Source organism: Hemitrygon akajei, chromosome 3, assembly GCF_048418815.1.
Source record: "Hemitrygon akajei chromosome 3, sHemAka1.3, whole genome shotgun sequence".
In the NCBI taxonomy this organism is placed as follows: Eukaryota; Metazoa; Chordata; class Chondrichthyes; order Myliobatiformes; family Dasyatidae; genus Hemitrygon; species Hemitrygon akajei.
Genome location: NC_133126.1, coordinates 95,674,593 through 95,693,618, shown reverse-complemented (window position 1 = coordinate 95,693,618; position 19,026 = coordinate 95,674,593). Strand labels below are relative to the sequence as shown.

The window sequence follows — 19,026 nt, the reverse complement described above, 5'->3', positions numbered from 1 at the left end:
AAAAATAGGTACTCACATTTTAATATTCGAAGATTATTAAATATCATTTATTCCCCTTCAGCTGAAGAATCTGAATGTATTGTATCTTTGGATGCAGAGAAAGCCTTTGATAGGGTGGAGTGGCCTTATCTATTTCAGGTTTTGAAGAGGTTTAATTTTGGTCCAGGATTTATTTCCTGGATTAAATTGATTTATCATGCCCCGGTAGCTGCGGCTTTAACTAATAATCAAAAGTCTCCTTATTTTAGATTATATCGAGGTACCCATCAGGGTTGTCCCCTCAGTCCTTTATTATTTAATTTGGCTTTAGAACCATTTGCTATTGCTCTTAGGGATTCTAATTCTGTGCAGGGTATGAGGAGAGGGGATAAATTACATAAGGTTTCATTACACGCGGATGATTTATTAGTTTACATTTCAAATCCTAAGAAATCTATTCTTTTTATGTTATCTATATTTATGGAATTTAGTACTTTTTCTGGATATAAACTTAATTTACATAAAAGTGAATTATTTCCTATTAATAATTATTTTGATTATTATGATCAAATACCTTTTAATATTGCCAAAAACCATTTTACTTACCTTGGTATCAAAATTACTAAAAATTTTAAAGACCTATATAGGTATAATTTCTCCCCTTTAGTTGAATATACTTAACAGGCGCTTTCTAAATAGTCACCTATGTCGATGTCATTGATAGGTCGAATAAATGCTATAAAAATGGTTATTCTACGGAAATTTTTATATATATTTCAAGCAGTTCCCTCTTTTGTTCCAAAAACATTTTTTTGATAAAATAGATTCTCTGATTTTGTCTTATGTTTGGAATAATAAAAGCTCCAGAGTGAATAAACTTTTATTGCAAAAACCAAAAGAAGATGGAGGACTGGCTTTACCAAACTTTAGATTTTATTATTGGGCAATTAATATTCGTTATATTACTTTTTGGATTTATGATATAGACGACCAAGATCGCCCTTCATGGTTACAGTTAGAGGAAAATTCAGTAATGGGGTTTTCGTTAGCTTCTTTATTAGGAGCTCCTCTTCCGTTTTCACTCTCCAGGATAGGTAGCCAAGTTCTCAACCCTGCTGTTAAACATACTTTTAAAATTTGGTTTCAATTTCGTAGATTTTTTGAATTAAATGATTTTTTACTTTCTAGTAATATTTATTCTAATTTCTTTTTTAAACCATCAACTTTGGATAAGGCTTTTCTAACATGGAAAATTAAGGGAATAAAAACTTTTTTAGATTTGTTTTTAAAAGACTGCTTAATGTATTTTTCACAGTTAATGGATAAATATGATATCTCCAATACACATTTTTTCAGGTATTTACAGGTTAGGAATTTTTTACGTGATTTTTTACCAAATTATCCCTTGGCCTGCTCTTTAAATTTGGCTTACGTTATTTTTCAGTTTAAACCTTTTCAAAAACGATTAATAGCTATCATTTATAAACAGTTAATGAATGCTCGCGTGTCGCCTAATGATAGGGTTCAATGTACCTGGGAAGTAGAACTTCAACATTCACTCTCAGATACCCAATGGAGTAAAATTTGTTATTTAGTCAATAATTCATCTATCTGCGCGCGTCATATTTTAATTCAGTTTAAGATAGTACACAGAGCCCATATGTCCAAAGATAAATTGGCGCATATTTTTCCTAATACAAGCCCTATTTGTGACAGATGTAACGCAGAAGTGGCTACTCTAACCCATATGTGTTGGTCATGTGCAAGTTTAAATAATTTTTGGAGGGATGTGTTTGGAATATTATCTAAAGTTATAGATGTGGATGTTCAACCTAATCCACTTACAGCAATTTTTGGGATTATTCCAGAGGAAGCAAGCAAAGTGTCTGCTTCTGCCCAACATGTGATAGCCTTTTCAACCTTACTGGCTAGGAGAGCTATTTTGCTACACTGGAAAGAATCTAACCCACCTACTGTTTTCTATTGGCTCTCCTCCATTATGTCATGTCTAAGTTTGGAGAAAATTAGAAGCCATACATTTGATACATCCTTTAATTTTGAACAAGTCTGGCGACCCTTTATTCAATATTTTCACATGATTTAAGTTATCTTTATTTATTTATTTTTCTTTATTCTCTTTGGGGAAAATCCTTATCCATGAAGGTTCGGAGATGACTGGAAGGATGTGCTTTTTTTCTCTCTGTTTTTTTAAATTTTATCCTCAATTGGACTGCCCAATCTTTCTTTTTCTTTCCTTTTTTTTCTTTCTCTTATTTCAAAATTGTAGCGACTGGCCTTTTCTCTCAGACACTCTTGAAGTCAATTATCTAGCCTGGTGGCTAGAGAGATCAGAGAGTCCAGGCTGTCCGCATCATCCCTCGCTACCAGTTCATTTTTTATCTTATCTGAGAGACCCTGTCGGAACACCTCCCGTAGGGCCTCATCATTCCACCCAGAGTCGGCCGCTGATGTTCAGAACTCGATGGAGTGTTTCGCTACACTTTGTGAACCCTGGCAATGAGTTAGCAAGCGCTTAGCGGCTTCCTTACCGCGAATGGGCTGTTCAAAGACCTTCCTCATTTCAGAGATGAAGGAGGGGAAAGAGGAACAGACCTCTGGTCGGTTGTCTCAGATCGCGGTGGCCCATGACAAGGCATCGTAACAGCCCCATGATGTACGCGATCTTTGATCTGTCCAAAGCGTATGTACGTGGCTGTTGCTCAAAGACCAAAGAGCATTGTAATAAGAAAGCCCGGCACCTCCCTAGGTCCCCAGCGTAGGGTTCCAGTTCGGGTACGTACGGCTCTCGAGGGGATTGTGTTGCCGATCCCTGGCTGGTGAAGGCCTGTTGCATGGGGTCCCTGTCCGCTGGGTTCATTCTTGGCCAGTTTATTCTGTTGCAGGGACGAGGCTGGGGACGAACACAAGGGCAGGACGCAGGTGCAGAGGCAGAGTTATGAGGCGTTAGCACCATCGTGAACAGGAAACCGGTATCCAGGAGAGTCTTTACACAGAGACAATGTTTAAGTAGAGTATCCAGGAAATGATATGGAGCTTAGAACTGGCAGTCCTAAGGAATCAGAAAATGAAGTTTACTCACACTAGAGTCAACAAACGAACTGGCAAAGCATGGCTGTGACGCCCGAGTTTTATCCTGTGTTCACTAATGGGAACCAGGTGGTCCTGTAATTAGTGGAACTGGGAATGATTGGAAATCAGATGAGGGGATTAAGGCCCAATTAAGGAGGTAATAGCAAGATGGGGAATTGCTATACGGGACCATGACACAGACTCCCCATAACAAACGCACAAACCTCAGTTTCCCCATAGCAGAAACACAGACCCCAGTCTCCCCATAACAGAAACACAGACCCCAGTAACATTTCCCAAGTAGTTGTAAATCAGAAATTGAGAGAAAAGTCCTTGAGGAAGTTGGAACACCAGGAAGTAGTGCCTAGCAAACTATTGGAACCATAAGCTGACAAATCTCTGAATACTGATGAACTTCACCCTCATCTTAAATGAGTGCTGAGCAAGGTAGTAGATGTGTTGAGGGTTTTGATGTTTCAAACTTCCCCAGATTTGGCAAAGGTTCCATTATTTTGGAAGAGAGCAATCTTTACTCAATTATTTTATTGAAAGTGCAGGAAACTTCAGGTCACTGAGAAAATATTCAAAGCTGTGAATACTGACGTTGTATCAAACACTTAGAAAAAATGCAGAATAATCAAGCAAAGTCATGATAGTATTGTGAAAAAGAAATCATGTTTGACCAATGTACTGGAGGTCTTTGAAATAGTAATGTGCTGTGGATGAAGGGGAATTTGAGAATGTATTTTAGATTTCTAAAATACATTTTCTAAGGTGCTGAACTGGTTGGTATTATGGAAAATAAAAGCTCAGGGTATATGAGTTAACATTGCTGTAAGCAGGAGATTGGTTGCAAACAGGAAACAGATTGTAAATGGATCTTTTTCTGAGTTGGTGAAATGCAATACCATAACGATCAGAACAGGGACTTCAAGCTTTTCCGATTTATGTAAGTGACTTGGATGGGGGCAGAAAGATTTTGCCGTTTTGTCTGCTAATGACACAAAGGTGAACTAAGTTATAAGGGGGCTTCCGAGAGATATAGACAGATCAAGTGAGTGGTCACAGATCCAAGTGCGGCATAACTCGGGGCATATGACATTGACAGAGAAGTTATAAGGATGCTTCTTACTGAAATGACGAGAGGTTGCTGAGATGTGGAGGGATCTGGGTGGCCTGATGCTTGATTTGCAAAAAGGCTGGAATATAGGTTTTACAAGTATTGGTATTTGTTTATTATTGTTGCATGTACTGTACCACGATACAGTGAAAAACTTACTTTGCATACTGTTAATACAGATCAATTCATCAAGGACATATGCACAGAAAGCTGCCAGAACAGGACCGGTAACCACCCTGCTCATAGACTGTCTGTCCTACCCCAACCAGGGAGGAGGCTACGTAGCATCCACACCAGGCCCACCAGACTCAAAAGCAGTTACTTTCCCAAGTAGTAACACCTTCATCCACAAACCCACCCCTCCACACCACCCCCATCACCACTACTTCAGATCTCCTGTCAGAGTCTCATTTTGTTCCGACAATCCTGTGCCTAGCCTCACTTTATAGACATGCATTCAATCTATATCTCTATATCTATCTATCTATCTACCATCTATCTATATATTTATTTATAAGAGTTTATACTTATCTTTATTGGGTTTTCTCGTGCTGCATTGGATCCCGAGTAACAAAATTCCTGTGTGCTGGAAACGACATTAAATAATCCTGAATCTTGAGTCTATCATTGAAGTCGAAGGTAAAGATAATAACAATAAAGTGTAAAAGCCACTAAGAAAGCACAGGTAAACAATCAAGTGCCAGGTGATAACATGGTAAGTTGAGAGGTCAAGGTTCCATCTTATTGTACAAGATAAAGAGGAATTAGAAATTGACCATTTGCAAAGTCGACAAAACATTCATTGAAAGAGGAACTGAATACAAAAGTAAGAAGGTTATGCTTCATTCTATAGGACATAAGAGAGATCACGCCTGGAGTACTGTGTAGGGCATTGATCTTATTTAAAAGAAAGATGTTGGGAGCAATTCAGAGAAGGTTTATGGATTCATTCTCACAACAGGCAGGTCGGCTGATGAGGGAAGATTGAACAGAGGAGGCTGGTATCAACAGTAGATCAGAAGAGAAAAAGGGGGACATGAATGAGACATGTATGACCCTGAGGGCCATAGAGTAATACGGCACAGCAACATACCCTTCAGCCCAGCATATCCATGCTGGTCAGTCCCACTTGCCCACATGACAGGAAAATGTGAAGATGTTTTCTCAAGGGAAAACCTTGAACGCAGGATGACTATTTAAATATGAGGGCCTGCTCACAAATGAGGCAAAACTTTTCTTCTCGTGGGGCAGCCTTACTCTTTGGAAATCTCATTATGAAAGAGTGGTGGAAGCAGAGTTTTTGAATCTTTTTAAGGTGCAGAGAGATAAGCAAGTGGTTGATAGACAGGAAGCTAAAGTTGCAATCAAACCACCCCATTAAACAGTGGATCAGGCTTGCCTTGAGTGCAATGGCTTATTCCTGTGTGTCTGTGTTCATTGGATGGTGCCTTGATTATATCAGTGGTGCTCACTAATGAAATGGTGGAGTACCCTGTTAACGAGATCTATTTGAAGACTTCATATGAATACTCAACTTACTTCACAAATCTAAATGAAGGATGAAGCAAACACACTACTCTGCTGCCCTTTTTCAACTTCTCCTGACGAACAAGCCAAGTAATAAAAAAAATAACAGTGTCACTGTTAGTAAGTCTGCCAATCTCTTCCCGGTGGCCTTTCCAATTTTAATGGCTGCGTTGAACAAATAATCCCTCTCCAGGCCTCTCTTCCTCCTGTGTCACTGAGTTTGCTGCCTGTCTGCCTTTCCCTTTCTGCCTGGTTAGTGAGCATGATCGAGTGAGACAGTTGCCCCATCCCTCATCCAGGACTCACCAGCAGGCCTACCCATCAATTCACTTCTCATTTTCCAATGCTTGGGACTTGCAAAGACATCTCCTGATGTTCACAACATTGGTAAGGTCTTGGGGCAGCCTCACTGTCTCCGATTCACATGAATAGGGTGATGCTCTCAATATAGTACAAACTGGCTTGTTGAGATGAATATTGATCTTCAAGCATATGGGATGTTTTTTTCTTAAACTGGTGCAAAATCAGTTAAAGATACACTCATGAATTATTGATTTCCAAATGACTTCTGTGGAAAACTGTTAAATAATATAACATTGCATTTACTGAAAATTGAATGAGTGCAGATGCTACAATTCTGAAATAAAGCCAGAAGTGCTGGAAATAATCAGTATGAGAGGTATCATCCGTTACTTGTTCTGGTGAAAGGTGATTGACCAGAAAAGTTCCCTTGGCTTTACTCATCACTGGTGCTGCCTGACTTGCTGAATATTTCCGGGATTGTTTTTCCACTATCTGTAACATTGCATTTAGTGTTTGTGGGTTAACATCTGCTTTTGTGTGCTAGCAGTGTTTTTGTGTATTTTTCTTACTAAGCAGATCTGAATTGGTTATAGTGGGTTTAAAGTACCACGTGTGTTAGGCTGGGATATTGTTGCAGTGTTACCAGGCAGAGCAATGCTTTCAAATACGGCGCCGGTAAGCGGCGGTAGGTTACTCGTCTTCAGGAATCTTATCTGATTTGTGATAATACAACACCTTTCCGTCAAATTCCTTTTTATCTTTAGTTAACAAGAACTATCAATGGCAGTTTAACCTGGCATTGGTTGTTACTTGCAAGAGTGCTTTGAATTTTTACCACACTCTGTTTTCAGAAATGCTCCTGAACGCTAGTCCTGAGAGACCTGGCAATATCCCCAACCAGTAGCAATGGTTTCCTCTGTCTACATCATAACTTTTCCTTAACGTTTTTCAAAACTTAAATTGAGTTACCCCTAATCTTTCTAAATTCCCAGGGGTTTATTTCTAGCTTATGCGATCTCTCTCTTTTTAACCGTGCACCACTCTGGCTGATCTACCCCACACTCCCTCTGCATCCAGTACCCCACTTCTGAGATATGGTTCCCAGAACACTTCACAGTAACGCAGGGCTATATACAGCAAGAAAATAACTCTTCATTCCTTGGATTTAAAGGCCGATTTTTCATTGGCTTTAAGTTCTGGACCATGATAATTTAATGATCTGTGTGAATGCACCTACAAAGATCTTTAGACCTCCACTGCTTTTATATTTTAGCTACTAAGAAAGTCTGTTGTTTATCCTTTTCTTTTAGGCCTGGCCTAAAACTGGATAGTTGAACAAATTAGGCTATTATGATGGGGTAAATATCTCTGTAGATGGTGGGATGGAGGTATGTCTCTCCCAAAGAAGGTGTAAAATGCTCCTTCACTCAGCTAGCCTGCAGGTCACCCTTTGAGCAAGGTGTAGCACCTGTTTAGACTCTGATCAGGGTCATGTGAAGCCCTGGGAGTAGGTGGTGGATGGTCATATGAGCAGCTAGTCCATATCACAAGTCCTGATTATGCAACCACTGATGCCAGGCAGACAATCTCTGAAGAATATTGAGAAAGGCAGTGGTCACCCATCTTGTAAAGACACTGCCCAGAAGAAGGTAATGGCAAACCACTCGTGTACAAAAATTTGCCAAGAACAGTCAAGGTCATGGAGACCATGATCACCATGTCATACAATATGGCACAGAATGACGATGATGAAATATCTCTGACTTGGCAGTGGTATGATCTGTTATTTATAGAGGATAAATACTTCACAGCGAAGCAGGAGTAGAATTCCTGTATGAGTGCAACAAGTCACTAGGAGCAGGTTAATACAACGGGGAAGTGTTAGTAGTTTATGCATAACTGGATAAACATTGGATAGTACCGTCACATTGTAGCTGGTATTGTAGTGTTGTAGGTGGCATTGTAGCATTGTAGGTGGTGTTGTAGCATTGTAGGTGGTATTGTAGTGTTGTAGGTGGCATTGTAGCATTGTAGGTGGTATTGTCACATTGTAGGTAGTGTTGTAGCATTGTAGGGGGTGTTATAGCATTGTACATGCTGTTGTAGCATTGTAGATGCTGTTGTAGTGATGTAGGTGGTGTTGTAGCATTGTAGGTGATGTTGTAGCATTGGAGGTGGTGTAACATTGTAGGTGGGGTTATAGCATTGTAGATGGTGTTGTAGTGATGTAGGTAGTGTTGTAACATTGTAGGTGGGGTTATAGCATTGTAGGTGGGGTTATAGCATTCTGGGTGGTGTTATAGCATTGTAGTTGGTGTTGTAGCATTGGAGGTGGTGTTGTAACATTGTAGGTGGGGTTATAGCATTGTAGGTGGTGTTGTAGCATTGTGGGTGGTGTTGTAGCATTGTAGGTGGGGTTATAGCATTTTGGGTGGTGTTGTAGCATTGTAGTTGGTGTTGTAGCATTGTAGGTACTGTTGTTTGATTGTAGGTGGAATAGCATTGTAGCTGGTGTTGTAATGTTGTAGGTGGTGTAGCATTGTAGTTGCTGTTGTAGCATTGTAGGTGGCATTGTAGCATTGGAGGTGGTGTTGTAGCATTGTAGGTGTTGTTGTAGTATTGTGGGTGGTGTTGTTTAATGACCTGGCAGTTCAGCATTATAAACAGCTGCATTCACACAACAACCGCCAAGCTTTGCTCAGAGCCTTAGGAACAAATTAGTGATCCCGTGCTTCCCGATGTGCATAGCAACAGCGTTGATTTCAGGAGCTGATAGCTCACCTCTGGTCCTCATTGTGGCCCAGGCTGTTTTTTTCCAGTTACTCACTGTATCAGCGCAGCTTTTAGTCTGAAACAAACCTGCAGAATGTGTTTCCATCTGCACTGATCTCTATCCAACACTCAATGTTTCCATGGGTGATGCTCCCTGACACCCTTTATCTACCCTCAGGCTCAGCCTGTTCAGGGAGGGCACCACAACCTTTATCAAAACCAAGTGAACATTACAATACAATATAAAACACTAGAGATACCCAAAAGAAACTACAAAGGAATCAAATGAAATCAGGGACACCAAAAACTGCAGATGCTGAAATCTAGAGAAACAAGAAAACAACTTACTGGAGGGATCAATACATCAGGCGGCATCCATGGAGGGAAATGGGCAGTTCAGGTCAAGACCCTTCGTCTGGATATTGTAGGATTGTATGTCATGACATAGTTGTTATACTTTCACAGTCTTGCAAGGTTTTTATCTCTGCACAGTATTTGTGATATTATTTTCCATGTAATTGTAATGTTATTGCTAACCCTGGTTCTGAGCACAACTCACTACAGTGACCGACTGAAGGAGTCAGGCTTCATCTGATCAGATCTGTCTACAGTTCCCCTGCATAGATAGATCAATATGTTACTGATCCCAAAGGAAATTTCCATGTTGCCAAGGTTACAACCTGAACATCAACCCACCTTTAAATAATATGAAATTATTTCCAATGTGACGATTGTTTGATTCATGTTCACCCCCCCTTTCATTGTCCCTCCTGTTTCCCCACCCACACTAACTATTTTTGTCCATATTTTGAAATTGCATTCACTAAGGCTGAACCACTTGCTTATGTGAACAACTTTTCTCTGTTTCGTCATTATCATCATTATGTGCTGTGTCATATCACATGGCTGGTCATGGTCTTTATCAAGACTCTTCAGAGATCACCTGCCTGGCACCAGTGGTCAGCCCCAGCTGCTCGTAGGATGGGAGGGCGAGGCTACACCTTGCCAAGGGAGACCTGCAGGCTAGTGGGGGGAAGGAACTCCTTACACCTCCTTTGGTAGAGAAATGAGTCTCTATCCTCGCCACATGAGTCTAAACCTGCCATGAACTTTACCACCTCTATCATATCTTCTGTAAAGCCCCTTTGATTACCCTCGTTTACCCTAGGCCCGCTACTGGTCAGGGTCAACTGTGCCCTAGCTGTCCACGTTCGATACACAAGCCAGGACAGTACGGTATGGAGAGCGAGCTGTTAATCATGCCACTGGCATCCCCCCCTCCACTTCAGCTGATGAATCCAAAAGGAGAGCAGAGACCAGCGACATTAACCAGCGGTATATGCTGTGGGGGACGGGATGGGAGTGTTGAGGTTTAGGTACCAGTCAGCGTTGAACTGCCTTCGGGACTCCAGCTGCCGACTTTACCCTCGGGGTTTACTCCCCAAGCCTTCCCCATGATGGGTGTAGCCACAGGCTGCAGAGGTTTGAGATCAGAGTTTTCCTTCTCCCAGATGAGCTGCCGACCACCTGCCTGAAGCGAAGGGTTTCGAGCCTTTGCCCCTTCTCCTGTCAGTTCTGTCCGGCTCGGCAGCTAAGCCACACATGAAGGCTTGGAGCTGGAGTTGGTTGTCAGAGGTTATTAGAGATGCACGCCTTTGGGAGCATTGAATAGGTAGTGGGGGCTTGTCCCCAATACTCCACCACCAGCCCCTCATGACCCCCCCCCCCCGGGTTATGAGAACCTGAAGGAACCCCAGTCTAACCTGATCATCCACGCTCCTTATTCCTGGAACCATTAAGCTTCTCTGCGTCCTCCCTGGGCTTTCACATATCCCCTTCTGATGTTGTAAGATATAAGAGCAGAATTAGGCCATTCAGCCCATCAAGTGGATGTAAACTGACCTGATTTAATTGAGACCAAAAGACTAGGAGTGCTGGCATCCGGATTGGAAAGCCAGCAGCTGCAGGAACTCTGGGTCAGGAAGAAAGGGTCAACATTTGGGTCAGGACTGCTTTAGGACTGAGAGTGTTGAGTGGATATAGCCAGCCTCTGTTGCCATCTCCACCCCATATGTCCATTAATCTTTCTTTACCCGGATCCACCCATTTCTCACCTCTTTATACCAGCATTCTACCCTACACACTCTCAGCCCCGGTGCACAGTCTCGACCAGAACATCAGGCATCCTTTGCCTGCACAGACACTGCCAGAGCCACCCATTCCCTCCAGCAGTTTGCTTTCTGCGCCTGGTTTCATTGACACTTTGATGCACTGTACGATGTTTTGCTACGTTGAAGTCCTTGTTAACATTGAAGTAACTGAGGTGATTTTTATTGGTAAGTTAAAAGGCAAGGGGCAGTTCAGCATAATCTTCAGATATAGAAAGGGAAAGTACAGAGAAAATCTGGTTGAATCTTGAACTAAATTGATCTTAGCATTCAAAATTACTTACTCCCCGTTATGCCACTGGTGTTGAGGGCAGCAATGAAGGTCGTCCATCTCTGTCTGTCCTTGGCCCATCACACTCAGATGTAGGAGCATTCTTCATCGCTGTTTCTATAACAATTTTGTTTTACCAGTCAGGGTTGTTAGCCCTGAGCTAAACTCCTGAACCTGGTCCACTCTCGGTCTGGCCTCTACCCTTTGACCTCAATGGCATTGGTGACCCTACCAAGAGCCATAGCACAAGGTCCTGACTCCAGCCAACATAGCCCTCCGGGTCACTGAGGCATGCGGTCAAAATATTGGTGTATAATTTCTAAACAGGAGAGAGCAAGGGAATGGAGGAGTGCGTGATGCTAGTCCAGAGAATGACCACCATTGTGTGAGGATACACCTCTCACTCTGGCTCAGCCTGTTGCTCTTGGTTTTCTAGGAAGACGACTGGATCACGGAAAGGATGCAGAAGTTAAAGGACACCTCTACAGACATCAGCGACCTACAGGGAAAACTGAAGCTGCTACAGAAACACCAGACCTTTGAGGCAGAAATCATGGCCCACCAGGCCATTATTACAAGTGTTACGGAGGTCAGGATTTTCTTCCATCGTCCACGTGACAATCTAGTTACCTTTGCATGGCGAAGTCGCTGCTGCTCTCCGGCATTGTTTATGTGACACCTTCTACCTTGATGAACACTTCTCGTTCATGCCTAGGCCGTGTACCCAGCCCAATTGCAGCAGATCAGCCTTGTTTCTGACACGGATAAGCCGCCCAATATAGAGTAAGGAAATTCCTTACATCTGCTCCACCTGTACAGTCCACAATGTTTCTCTGTCCTTGGTGTTTATCAGAGATGCAATTAAATCCCTATGTCTTGTTGCAAATCTCTCTGTAAATTTCCCACAGAGACCTTCCCGTCCATTTTCAATGGCCTAATGGGTAACTCCCTCGTCCCTGAGTCAGAAGATTGTGTGTTCTAGTTCCCAGTCCTGAGATTACAGTTGTGAATCCCTGTATCTGTGGTACTTCTTACGCTGTCTATCAGTGTTATGTCTTTGACACCCTGCTTTGAGGGTGTTCCCCTAACTGTGCTCCTTGTATTTTGTGCCCTTAAAGATGGGTGAGATGCTGTTATCTGGACACCATCCCAAATCCAGTGAAATCCGCCGTAGTATGAGGCACCTGCTGGAGCGTTGGGAGCAGCTGAAGGTGGCAGTGGCTATGCGTGGTAAAATGTTGGAAGAAAACCGGGATTTCCTGGAATTCCTGCAAAAAGTCGAACAGGTTGAAGCGTGGATCAGAGATAAGGTAAGGGTGGTGGGAATTCCTAGTAACTTCTAGCCCTTCAGCTTCCTGATGCAGATCCATAGCAACTCTTGGGTGGAGACAAGGATTTGCAGAAGTACAATCCTTACAGCACGCTCAAGTTCCTGGGAATCATAAGCTTAGCTTCTAGGTTAGATATACAGTACTGTACTTCATTGGAATAGTTGTAACTGGCTAACCCGAGCTCTGGGCAAAATGTCCCACTATTAAACGTTCAGTGTTACTGGAGATTTAAGTAGATTGTAACACACTTGCCTCTTGGTTCTCATCAAAATGTTTTAAATACTATATTTGATTGCTTGTATTTTGGGCTCTATATGCAGAAAATTGGTCAGAAACGAAAACTATTTGTCTTGGGAATGGTAGCAGAACCTGTGACAGTAACTAAAATGCAACATTGCGGTGAGGAAAAGGGAAAGAGCAAAAGGCAGGTGACTTTTCATTCACTTGTGAGCCTTTGGCTGCGTAATTAATACCCTGGGTGGACCACTTACCCACTCAGCTAGATGGGACGGTCCATGCTGTGACCATCCCATTTCTGACTCAGTTGTGATAGAAAATGCTTTTCATTCACTGAACAACAACTTAATCTACTATAATAAAAGCAGAGAAAGCTGGAAATATTCATTAAGTCAGGCACTATTTGTGCAGGAAGACGCAGAGATGCATTGCAAGTCAACGATACTTCATCAGAACTGAATTCCCTACGTTTATCATTCCACTGTGTTTCTTTCTGTCTGCTAACAGGAGGTGATGATCAATGTGGGTGATGTTGGCAAAGACTATGAACACTGCTCGCAGTTGCAGAAAAAGCTCCACAAGTTCCACGGAACAGGGGTAGGTGCAGGATTCAGTGCATCGTTTCATAGCTCTTCTGTTTACTGAGTCTTATCAGCTGGTAAGGGCAAGTCAATGGTGCACCAGCTGGCAGACTCACAGAGACCTGGATTTCACCCACGCGGAGATCACACAGTCTCTCTGTGACCTTCCACACCAGGTAGGTCAGCTGGCTGTTGTACATGATCATGCAGGATAAGTGAAAAGAAAGGATTGAAGGGAAGACAGTGGGCATGTGAGGGAGGAGTTGTGGGGCTTTGGGAAATGGGATTGAATGGAATTCACACAAAAAGCACTGGAGGATTTGCGCAGGTCAGCAGCACCTGTGGAAGGAAGTGGACATTTGATGCGTCAGCCCAAGGAGCTTCATCTGGAAAGCAAGAGGAGAGGATTGCTCAGTTGAGAACCAGTATAGTCTCTTTCTATGTCAACTATTCCATTCAGAAACGTGGGTCTATTTGGCAATAGCAGGATAATGGACGCCAATATTCAGTGGTTTTCCTACCTGCTGTGCCCAGCAAGCAGCAATGTAGATTAGGACTAGAGCTGAATACATCTCTAACTCTCACTATGATGCCCCATCAAACTTGACATTGTTCCTCTCTTTCAGCTGTTGTGAACCAGGTACCAATGAGTGATGTATTCTTGAGAGAGTTGAACTATAGTATGTGTTCTCTAGTCACTTTTTACTTCTTAACAGTTAGCTGAGTGATGACTGGAACAGTCAGGGTTCGGTGAGATTCAAGTCCAGTGATTTGTTTAACTGAGTGTTGTATCTGGGATTGGGCAATTGAGGGCAGTAATCAGCTTAGTAAAGTCTGATCAATGAGATCACGTCAATGACCGCGTCAGCTCATTGGAAGTGTATTGTTGACGTCCCTCCTTTTGGGAAATTTAAGCAGTTGCCATCTAACTGGGGGGGGGGGGGGGGGAGGAACAGTATTACAAAATACCTTGTTTATCTTCTGAAAAATAAGAATAGAGGAAATATCCAGGAGCTCAGCATCAATGACATTTCTTTACAAATGACCCATGTCAGGGGACGGATCATTTGGTATTCAGTTATTGACCCAAGTCTGTGATCTTCCACAGGACGTGACAGTAGACGATGCTCACATCCGGACCATCAACAGCCTGGCCACCCACCTGGAGAGGCAGAATAAAGATGATGTCCCGACGGTCCTCCGACGCAAACAACAGCTAAATGAAAGGTTGCTCTGCCTCCCTCACATTTTGTTTGCAGACAAGCTGTCAGAGCCTGCAGCAAAGCTTACAACACACCCACTAGGACGTCTATGCTGAGATAACCGTTAAGCAGTTGCAATAGGAACTTTGGTTGACCTTCATTAGGGTGGGGATATAGTGGAAGGGACCTAGACAGGGGCTCTCTTCCAAACTGCAATCCAGAAAGCAATTGATGACTAGTTGTGACTCCCCCCCGTGGTCACATGCTGAAACATTCCGGTTCAGAAGCTCGAGTTTGGGCCCTCTCTGATTTGTCTAACCCTGGACTATGAACGAGAGTAGAAACAGGCATTTAGCCCTGTCATTCAACGGCATTATTGGCTCATCTGATCTTGGCCTCAAGTGCTCTCTTTTTCCTTGCTTAATTCCAGGAGATTTCTGCACAGTCCATAATCAGAGTATTTTAATGGAACCATCAACTGTTTTCAAATGAACTCCAGAGAGCAGACTGGGCAATCAGCCGAGCAGATTCCACCTCTCCTAGTGCCCAGTGATTTATGAGAAGTGCAGTTTCTCTCTGCAAGAGGCAGGCCAGTGTACTCAAACAGAAGCCAGAGACCATATGATCATAGTTCACACTTCCTGAGCAGGGACAGGGGGCTTCAAATACACCCCACCTACCCACTGCAGGCAGTGCAGAGATTCTCCAAACTGGATTATTTTGAGGGAGCATTGAGCAGTTTAGGTCTAAGCTGTCTGCAATTTAGAAGAATTAGACCTGATCTTGTAGTGACTAAGAGCTTTATCAAGGTAGATACAGAGAGGATGTTTTCACTGGTAGGAAATTCTAAAACGGAGCCATAGTCTCAGGTTTTCATAAAGGCTGGTGATGTCTGGAATTCTCCTCCCCAGAGAACACTGGATGTTGGGTCATTAAGAATGTTCAAGGTTGAGGTCAACAGATCTGTGGAATACAGAACAGCCTTTGGGAAATCAGCCAAGAAAAGGGCTGAGGTAAAGCTGACATCAGCCACGATCTGGTTGAGTGGTAGAGCAGGCTGAAAGGCACGATGACCAGCATCCTTGTATTGTTACACAGTGTCAGAGATGCAAAGGCAACTCCAAGTAATTAATCATGTTCACTTTCAAGAAGGGAAAGGGAAATTTCAGATTCACAGTACGACTTCCACGTAGATTCTATTTTCTCCTCTCGTGGAATCTCCCCAACCTCTTCATGCCTCATCACCAGGCTCTCCCTCTGTCCCCCACCCCACTCTCCACACTCATTCCCCTCTTTTTCAATATTGCTCCCTCCTTCACCCTCTCCCTCATCCCTCTCTTTGCCACAATCCCCTCTCTCCCTGCAACCCACAATGTCCCTGCCCTGCCTTCCTTTTCTACTTCCCCTGTCCCCCATCCTCCTTTCAGCCATGCCTGCTGTTCTCTACCCCATATGGAGGCAAAGTGGGGAAGAAATCTATTGTCTCACTCTCTGTTTCCAGCTTGTCTTACCTACTGACTCCTTTCAGGTGGAACAAGTTCCAGGGGAATTTGAATAAGTACAAGAAACAACTGGCTGCTGCTTTGGAGGTTCATGCCCTAATCAGAGAAATGGATGAAATTAAAGAAAGAATGGATGAGAAGGTGAGAAGCGTGTGAGTGGGCCGTGGCCGATCTCTATCAGCTCCTCAGCTGGGAGAAGCACCCATCCACAGACTATAACCACATTTGTTTTATATTCATTCAAGGAAGGGGAGCTTTGCAGCCTGAGGCAGCTTTTAATTGCCCATCTCAAGTTGCTCTTGAAAAAATGGCTGTGAGCTGCCTTCTTGAATTGCTTCAGTCCTTGAGGTGTGGGTATGTCCACACCGCTGTTGGGGAGGCACCTCCGGGGTTTTGACCCAATGAAGTACTTTACTCAATGGATTAATATATCTCCAGGTCAGAGAGGTGTATGGCTTCAAGGGCAATTTCCCATGTCTTTGCTACCACTTTCCTTCAGGCTGGTAGAGGTCATGGCTGTGGAAGGTGCTGTTGAACAACTTGCTGAGTTGTTGCAATGTTTCCTGGAGCTGGTAAAAACTGCTACTGCGTGTCAGTAGTGGAGTGAGTGAGTGGGGTGCCTATCAAACAGGCTCTTATATCCTGTATGGCAGTAAGCTTCTTGTGTGCGTGTGTGCCCTTAACTCCTGGTGGAGTCGTCGGGGTGCTGTCATGACAAGCTTTTTGCGCCGATCTTTTTGGTGATTGCTCATCGTGTCTTGGGTGTCTGAAACCTGGCGGAGCCCATCCCTCTCCTGGTTTTTTTTTAACGAGGTTGAGTTGTTAGCTCGACACTCAACCCAGACACGGATGGAGAGCGTGCAAGGGAGCCGGCCGGATTCGAACTCGGGACCTCTCGCCCCAAAGTCCAGCGCTGATGCCACCAGCCGGTGTAAGTAAGCTTCTTAAGAGTTGTTTAAAGCAAACTCATCCGTGCACGTGGAGGGCATTTCATTACGTGTGTAAAGACCAAAAATTATCTTGCACGTGGGACACGGACCACATGCAAAGAAGGTAGAAGATGCCCCTCATCCATTGAGAAGGATGGTGCTAGTTCCTGAGTTCTACACCACATGAGGTCCTCCCCAATGCTATGCAGCAAGGGCTTACTGTTCCACCAGAGCAAGGAAAGTGGGAGAAGTGGTTTTCCTTTCCTCTGTTACAGGAGAATGTCCTCTGGCTTGTTATTTTAGGGTGGCACAGTAGTGTGGAGCTTAATGTACAGCACCAGCAACTGGGGTTTAATTCCCACCGCTGATTGTTCTCCCCGTGACCGGGAGGGTTTCCTGCCGCATTCCCAAGATGTACGGATTAGTTTGATCACACGGGTGACGCTGGCTCGGTGGACCTGTAGGGCCTGTCAGTGTGCAGTAATAGATTTGTCTGTAGAGATAAGCCAGTCCTCCCAGCCTGTGAGCTCCTGCCACCCAATCACACCCGTGTGACCAATTAACCTACCAACCCGTACATCCTTGGAATGTGGGAGGAAACCAGAGCACCCGGAGGAAATCCACACGGTCACGGGGAGAACGTACAATCTCCTGACAGGCAGCGACAACTCACTGGCATACCACGCCATTCCTAAATCTCAAAATAAATCTGTGTCAACATACTCTGGTTTAAGTGTAATCCTGATTTCATGGGCCCCCATATGCAAATATCACAACAGCTCTGAGCAAAGCCAACTGAAATTGTCCATTTCTTTTGACAGAGTTTGATGATGCAAGGATTTGACTATGGCCGGGATGTGGAAAGTGTGGAAAAGCTGATAAGGAGACATAAAGAAACTGAATTGGAAATCAAAGTTATCCGTGACAAGACAGAGGTAAATACGGCAAGCTGAGTCAAAGATAAGAGTGAAGTTGGCCTTTGGGCCCTGGTTCCAAAGAAAGATGCCCCCTATTGTTTTTACCCAATACTCCTTTTCCCCCCATATCTGAGAAGTGGTTCCACAGTGACCAACAAAGTGTCCATCTGATTATTCTGCAAGTTTGACTTGAAAGTGCATGTTAGCAGAGGGGATCACCACAGCAGACTTGAATATTAACCTTTTACAAATGAAGAACACATCTGTGTATTCCAAACCACTCCTTATCTAATTGCTTTCTATTGAAATGCAGGGATGTGGTCTACAGTAGAGACTTTTGTACGACAGGATCCCACAGCTAGCAGTATGGTAATTACAAGGTCAATAGTATGAGGTGTTAGACATTGGCCGGACCTTAATGTGTCATAGTGTCCCTTAACCTGAGAGAGCAGACAGTCTCAATTTAATGTCTTACTCAAAAGAAAGTACCAGCAAATTACAGTACCTACTCTCTCGGCCCGTAAATCTATTTGCGTAGATTTATTCCCTAATGGGACCTGAAACCACAAACCTCTGGCCAGGAGAGTTACCAGTGAACCGTGGCCTGATTATGTTTTTGGTAAAAAGCCTCAGTCAGTGACGATACAAATATTTGCAATGAAGGCTCAGTTTAGTGTGTGCTGCCAGTACGATTCCCTGCCAATATTGCAGTTTCTCATTTCCTGCTTTGACACTGGATTCCAACCATGGTCTTGAGATCAAGTGTGAACAATTATCATTAACTGAGGGTCAGCAGAACTCTCCTCAGACTCCTGCCCACAAGATCTAGCATTTTGTTGTCAATTAGTAAGGTCAAGTCTGGGAAAGGAATTCCTTTCATCTCGCTCTACCCTTCCCTCTTTAATCAATACTGCCTGTATAACTGGTGTGGGAACAGCTTAGGCAGCACAGGGCCAAGTATGAAATAACCTCGTACTGTGCAAGGGTGGGATTGCAATCAGTGTACACTGACTCTTGTTGCGTTACCCGCAGAGGGTACAACGCTGGGCCCATGCCCTGTGCGCTACCTCGTGCTGTATCGTGCTGAGGACGATAAT

The 19,026-nt window shown here is 43.5% G+C and overlaps 1 protein-coding gene across 1 annotated transcript in view; it reads left to right on the top strand.

Annotated features, from left to right (window-relative positions):
* sptbn5 (spectrin, beta, non-erythrocytic 5) overlaps positions 1-19,026 on the top strand; it is a 282,529-nt gene that overhangs the window by 120,755 nt on the left and 142,748 nt on the right. The window contains exons 39-44 of the mRNA XM_073040383.1: positions 11,667-11,819; positions 12,349-12,540; positions 13,306-13,395; positions 14,488-14,606; positions 16,110-16,224; positions 17,834-17,947. Of these exons, the coding sequence (XP_072896484.1) occupies positions 11,667-11,819; positions 12,349-12,540; positions 13,306-13,395; positions 14,488-14,606; positions 16,110-16,224; positions 17,834-17,947 (783 nt within the window). The remainder of the gene's footprint in view (positions 1-11,666; positions 11,820-12,348; positions 12,541-13,305; positions 13,396-14,487; positions 14,607-16,109; positions 16,225-17,833; positions 17,948-19,026) is intronic.